This window comes from Lampris incognitus, chromosome 20 (assembly GCF_029633865.1).
Source record: "Lampris incognitus isolate fLamInc1 chromosome 20, fLamInc1.hap2, whole genome shotgun sequence".
Lineage (NCBI taxonomy): Eukaryota > Metazoa > Chordata > Actinopteri > Lampriformes > Lampridae > Lampris > Lampris incognitus.
In genome coordinates, this window is record NC_079230.1 from 32,101,459 (window position 1) to 32,108,026 (window position 6,568).

The 6,568-nt window shown below is 45.0% G+C and overlaps 1 protein-coding gene across 1 annotated transcript; it reads right to left on the minus strand.

Annotated features, from left to right (window-relative positions):
- Positions 1 to 1,205: 1,205 nt before the first annotated feature.
- Positions 1,206 to 2,602, minus strand: LOC130130689 (histone H2A.Z). Its single transcript, XM_056300463.1, has 5 exons — positions 2,525 to 2,602; positions 2,102 to 2,179; positions 1,873 to 1,986; positions 1,624 to 1,753; positions 1,206 to 1,537 (listed from the first exon to the last, which is right to left on the minus strand). Exons 1-5 carry the CDS (start codon positions 2,525 to 2,527, stop codon positions 1,476 to 1,478), a joined length of 387 nt encoding a protein of 128 aa, XP_056156438.1. The 5' UTR covers positions 2,528 to 2,602; the 3' UTR covers positions 1,206 to 1,475.
- Positions 2,603 to 6,568: the final 3,966 nt, after the last annotated feature.

Below are 6,568 nucleotides of genomic sequence, written 5' to 3' on the forward strand. Positions count from 1 at the left end.
TCCTGCGATTTGCGATTCTTTTGATTATTATACCCAGTTTGGGGTGGCTGCTGGGCACCGGCACCGTGAAAACCAGGATGAGAAAAGACCGGTATTGTGACAAGGTCTAGTCTAGTGTGCTTGATTCACCTGCTTCACACATTCAAATACTCATGTACTCGTTGTACATTCAACAATGACTTCAATAAGAGAGCCCGCCGTGTTAAGTACACAAGACCACGTGGCACGTTCAGTTGCGTTATCCAGTGCACACACCTATACACGGTCCCACAGTGCTTAGCTGGGTTGTTTATGGCGGAAACTGCCACAAATGACCTGCGTACAATTCTCAACATGTACGTTTGAACACCTCTATAAATACTGCAATCTTACTGTCAGGACTTGCTTAAACGTATTTAGCCCTTCATAATTGCAGTGGTATTATAGCGTCACCTAGTGGACGTTACAGCTATGAACGCCGAGAGAAGGGAAAATGAAAGTTGCACACACGTGTAGAGACGCAACTACTCGTTTACTGGAAATGGATAAGAGCTGAGATCATCCACGGAGGCTTCCCCTTCCCAGCTCCATCTCACCGCACATAAAGGGAATGTGGGTGTTGCCACACGGCTGATTCAGAGTCTCCTGCCGACCCGGAATCAGAGTTGCTTTACAAATTGCCGAGGCACATTTTTCCACCTGTGATGTGGAGCCATGTTGTACAGTGATGTGCTGTTGCACATCACAGCCTTCGAATTTAAGACGCCAGCAATGAAAGTGAGCCAACCAAACACGTGCTTATCAAATAAATCAGTCTCCAGGACCACCTGGTCTTTATTGAGGAACCCCGAGGTGACTACAGCCGTGCTTTTGTCCACATCGTGTCAGTTCACTGGTGGACTCCAAAATGAGCAACATGCGGAGGACTCATGCAGATACAGAATGGGTTCTATAAAGGCAGAGGTCACCTTCTGACCCTAAAACCTGGGTGGAGCAGTTCAACACTCTGACATGCAAGTTACCCATGGCCAGCGCACATGGTCGGATTGAGGTGCAGTCATGTAAACGTCAGCTCTTGGCTATTGAACAGTGTTGTGTTGTAGGACTTAAGCCAAATCCCACCCGCACCAAATGAACTCTTTTCAGTAAAAGGCATCAGATTTCATTTCCAGTCACAAACCATGTTCATAAGGAACGAAGTGACACTAGATACAACACAGTGGCTCTTTATTAAAACACGTTAAAACATGGGGATGCCACAAGATCAGGTTTAAACAATGCAAGAAACCGCAGTACCAGAGAAAAAAAAGCACAAAAAAAGCCAAACAAGCTTCTCTGAAGCCACTTAAAAATACACTCCTGATGAACAGACGCAGACTCAGCCCTACAAACGCTGAACGGGAACTTAGAAGGTCCAAGCTAAAAACACTGACACATCCGATGCCGAAACACTGAGCATTTGTCCTGAGATGGCACGACTTCCCAAGCCCTTCAGCTTACACAGTCTTCTGCTGCCCCTTCTTCCCGATGAGAGATTTGTGGATGTGGGGGATGACTCCTGCAAAACAGAAGCGATTCCCAGGTTTAATGAAAACTCAGCCCAGTCAGTCGTCTTAAAAACGGCACCAGATCCCCTATACATACCGCCCCCGGCAATGGTAGCTTTGATGAGGGAGTCCAACTCCTCGTCTCCTCTGATAGCCAGCTGCAAGTGGCGCGGCGTGATGCGCTTGACCTTCAGATCTTTCGATGCATTTCCTGCCAATTCCAGAACCTGAAATGGGAAAAGAGGTTTAGTGCTGCAAGGCAGGAAAATAAGAAGGCAGCTGGAGTCAGATCCCCCCCCCCACCACCCCCAGTCGTTAACATCAGGACTGAGGATGGAGCCGTCACCTCCGCAGTGAGGTATTCAAGAATCGCCGCGCTGTAAACCGCGGCGGTGGCTCCAACCCTGCCGTGGCTGGTGGTCCTGGACTTCAGGTGTCTGTGAATGCGACCCACTGGAAACTGCAATGACAAGCGATGCACCCGAGATAAGACACGACAAATGGCAATGGCCACCAGTTTACCGGCTGATGCGGTTACCACCAATGAATGAAGGAAGGAAGTGGACTTGACGAACCTGCAAGCCGGCCCGCTGCGAGCGCGAAATAGCCTTGGTCTTGGTCTTGCCCGAGTCTTTGCCTGCCTTGCCACCAGCCTGCACAGACCACATTTTTTGGTAAGCCTGCCTGCTGGCGAAAGCCGCTAAGGACTAGTTCAATGGCTAAGCCGGCGTTACAGTGGCGCTAGCGCCGGGTAATGTGGGCGGCATTAAAGCCGGCTCCGCCGCACCGCCTGGGCAGGAGCCACGACTAGCCCACGCTAAACGCTCGTTTGAGGCAGCCAGGAGGCGCTGCCTCAAACGAGCCGGGACGGCTGCGCTAGCATGGCAGCTAACGTTAGCCTGTCTGTCGTACGCGCTAAAGAAGAAAGCGTAAGGCGCGTCGGCTCTTACGGACAAGCGCTGCTTCAAGAAACGTCTGCAGAAATGTGGAAAGCTCACCATGTTGCGAATCCTCACGTAACCCCACAAGACGGGCGGCGCACAAGTCGATTACCGGGTTTGAAATGCAACGCCCGCCCAGATTCGCCCGGAACTTATAGGGAATTCTGTCATCCGGGTACCCGCAGCAAAGACGGTAGCCAATCGGATCTCGGAGTTTGTTGCTTGACGTGTCGTCGGGCCAATCGCAGAAGGAGAACTTGGTTTTGCGGGAAAAGGAATTCATACGGTTCACAAGTCTGCTGGGAGATGTAGTTCTAACGGGTCCCGGGTCTCCACCTTCACCTCCACACGGAAAATGTATGAATAAGTAACCCCAACCATGACACAAGCAACCAATTATCACCTTTTTTTTGGGGGGGGGGTGTATGACTAAAGAGCTTTTTGATCAGACAAGCTGCTGCTATGTTAAGCTTTTTATTGCAATGCGCTACAGAAAATTCTGTTTAAAGCAGGGCTTGTTTCCATGTACACGGTAATGTCAACTGATGTTCAGAAATACAACAACTCAACACTCGCAAAGTTGTCAAGTTTTGGCCAATTTGCACAATATGCTTCAGGACTTCTGGAAGCTGATGTTACTGATCACAGAAAGGTGAATCAGTTCATCCGGATATTGGGAGAAACGTTTCATCACTCATCTAAGTCAGCGTTTCTCAACCAGGGGTCCGCGGACCCCTAGTGGTCCGTGGTGTAATTGCAAGGGGTCCGTGAAAATAAAATATCTTTAAAAAAAAGATCCTATGACATTTATAGAAATAGGATTATTTCACTCAAATGTGACTGAGACCTTTATCTACCTAAACTATAAAGGGTAACAGGACTTTTTTCTCTAATTACATCTGTTTCACAAGTGTAATTTGTTGTATTTTAATAAGAGATCTCGCTCCCGTTTGCATTGTTAAAAGTTACTGAATACATATTCTGTGTTGTTACATATATCTGAAAGTTACTGAATACATATTCTGTTTTGTTACATATATCTGAAAGTTACTGAATACATATTCTGTGTTGTTACATATATCTGAAAGTTACTGAATACATATTCTGTGTTGTTACATATATCTGAAAGTTACTGAATACATATTCTTTTTTGTTACATGTATCTGAAAGTTACTGAATACATATTCTGTGTTGTTACATATATCTGAAAGTTACTGAATACATATTCTGTGTTGTTACATATATATCTGAAAGTTACTGAATACATATTCTGTTTTGTTACATATATCTGAAAGTTACTGAATACATATTCTGTTTTGTTACATATATCTGAAAGTTACTGAATACATATTGTTTTGTTACATATATCTGAAAGTTACTGAATACATATTGTTTTGTTACATATATCTGAAAGTTACTGAATACATATTCTGTTTTGTTACATATATCTGAAAGTTACTGAATACATATTCTGTGTTGTTACATATATCTGAAAGTTACTGAATACATATTCTATTTTGTTACATATATCTGAAAGTTACTGAATACATATTCTGTTTTGTTACATATATCTGAAAGTTACTGAATACATATTCTGTTACATATATCTGAAAGTTACTGAATACATATTCTGTTTTGTTACATATATCTGAAAGTTACTGAATACATATTCTTTTTAGTTACATATATCTGAAAGTTACTGAATACATATTCTGTGTTGTTACATATATCTGAAAGTTACTGAATACATATTCTGTTTTGTTACATATATCTGAAAGTTACTGAATACATATTCTGTTTTGTTACATATATCTGAAAGTTACTGCATAAGAATTCTGTTTTGTTAACTATATCTAAGCTACAACTGAAAGCTCTTATTTTTGCCCCAAAGAGTGAATAAATGCTATAATGCAATTTAAAATGCAGTTTCTACTGTTTCTATCAAATTGCAACCCCTCCCCCAAGATCAGGTGGAGGGGTCCTCAGGGTAGATCAAAAATGTGCAGGGGGTCCAGGACCCCAAAAAGGTTGAGAACCACTGATCTAAGTGACGTCCTCAGTCTAAACCAGGGGTTCCCAACCCTGCTCCTGGAGAGCTCCCGTCCTGCCGGTTTTCACGCCAACCCCAATTCAACACACCGGATTCAATTAATCAAGGTCTTGTTTAGCAGGTGTAATCAGTAGAATCGGATGTGTTGAATTAGGGCTGGAGTGAAACCCGGCAGGGCAATAGTTCTCCGGGAGCAGGGCTGGTGACCACTGGCTGACTGCAGATATCCCCTCCCTTATTAACGATACAGTGGTATAACGAACGAAGACAACGGTCGGTTTCATATGCAGATACGGGCGGGCGCCAGGGACGGATTAAACCAATCTGGGGCCCGGGGCACAATAATTCACGAGGCCCCCCTATAACAACACCAGAGAGTCTGAATGCAATTTCACCAAGCAGTTTTGATTAGTCATGTGACTTACAGTAATCACCGGAAACAACGCAATGCATGTGATATTATTAAAGGACCTACAAAACGTTACATTATTATTATTATTATTGTTATTGTTGTTGTTATTATTATTTCACCCGTCACCAGCACTAACTGCTAAGGCACTAAAGGGTCAGACCCACCAGCCAGCGGCCAGCGTGTCTACTTATCCATGCACGTTACGCTATTTTGCCACCATGATTGAGAATTCTAGTGAAATCATGTCTTATATAAACCCTGGTAATCGACATTACCTCTTGTAATGATTATTTATAGAAGGGGTAGTCATTGGGTGGATTTCAGAGGATGTAATTTCGCTAATCTTGGGGGCCCCCAGAAGGGCAGGGCCCTGGGGCCCGGGCCCCATCGGCCCATGCATTAATCCGTCCATGGAGGGCGTGACCATTAACTACAGTTTCAATGGCAATGGCCATAATGTTAGAGAAGGACACCAGCTGTGGGGATTCTGTATGTGGCGGGAGTGTTGGAACAGTTGAGACGCGTATTTTCCAAACACCGCTTCTGCGCCAGAAGTTGGTCCACCCCAAGGACCGGTCCCCGGCACAAACGGAGCAATATAGCATAGCTGATAAGTGCCAAGAGGCCATTTTATCCAGAAAGGGCCGGTGTGGGTGCAGGTTTTTGTTCCAACTGAGCAGTCACACACCTGATCCTACTAATCAACCAGTAGAATCTTTGCTGAGGAACTTGATTAGGAAACACAGGTGTGTAATTGCTTGGTTGGAACAAAGACCTGGACCCACACTGGCCCTTTTTGGATAAGATTTCCCACCTCTGGTTAAGAGGGAACGACCATCCCTGCACCAAGAAGGGGGGAGGGGGGGTGCTAAGCGTACATCTGTCGAAATCTTACAACGCTGTGGTTGGAAACTGTAGCTGCTGTCTGTCCCTCTTCTCGCTACTCAGTAAAGGCGCTGGGCAGCAAGTGTCAACACCTTCCTTACGTTACGACTCTGAAGACAGTGGTCCACAGGTTCAATAATGCTGGACGCTGTGAAACTAAACACAAACACATAAATCTCAAATTATTGGAATGGACTTATTCATAGTCCTTTACCTGTAAGTTTTATTTTTACTTTACTTATAAGTTAGACTGCTTTAGACTTAGACTGCTTTTATTTGTCATTGCCTTATATGCATCTCATACATACAAGGGAACGAAATTACATTTCACATGGACCACATAAAAAAAGTGCATTAAAAACAAAATGACTTCTCAGACCTAAACGTCACCAGCACACCTGACACGGACAGTGAGTGAGAAGGTAAAAACGTCATTTAGTGGAAGGTCTCAGTGTTCAGGCTGTTGAGGAACCTCACAGCCTGAGGAATGACACTGTTGCGTAGTCTGGTGGAGGCAGCATGGATGCTCCAGTACTTCCTGCCAGAGGTTATGAGGGGGAAATGGACGTTGGAAGGGTGGGTGGGGTCCTTCACGATGCTGAGAGCATTCCGGGTGCACCGTGCATCATAGATGGCCTGGATGGATGGGAGAGCAGGCGGGGAGCAACGACATGACCTCTCCAGCCACTCACCTGTCAGCCTGTGTCCTGAGGACATACTTGGTCTGAATGTGTTCGTGAGAACAGCAAATGAC

Excerpts from the sequence above, each read along its gene's own strand:
- LOC130130689 (XM_056300463.1), bottom strand. Across the intron at positions 1,987-2,101 it reads CGCAGCGGGCCGGCTTGCAG|TTTCCAGTGGGTCGCATTCA; the intron begins GTTCGTCAAGTC and ends TTGTCATTGCAG. Across the intron at positions 1,754-1,872 it reads TTGAATACCTCACTGCGGAG|GTTCTGGAATTGGCAGGAAA; the intron begins GTGACGGCTCCA and ends TTCCCATTTCAG.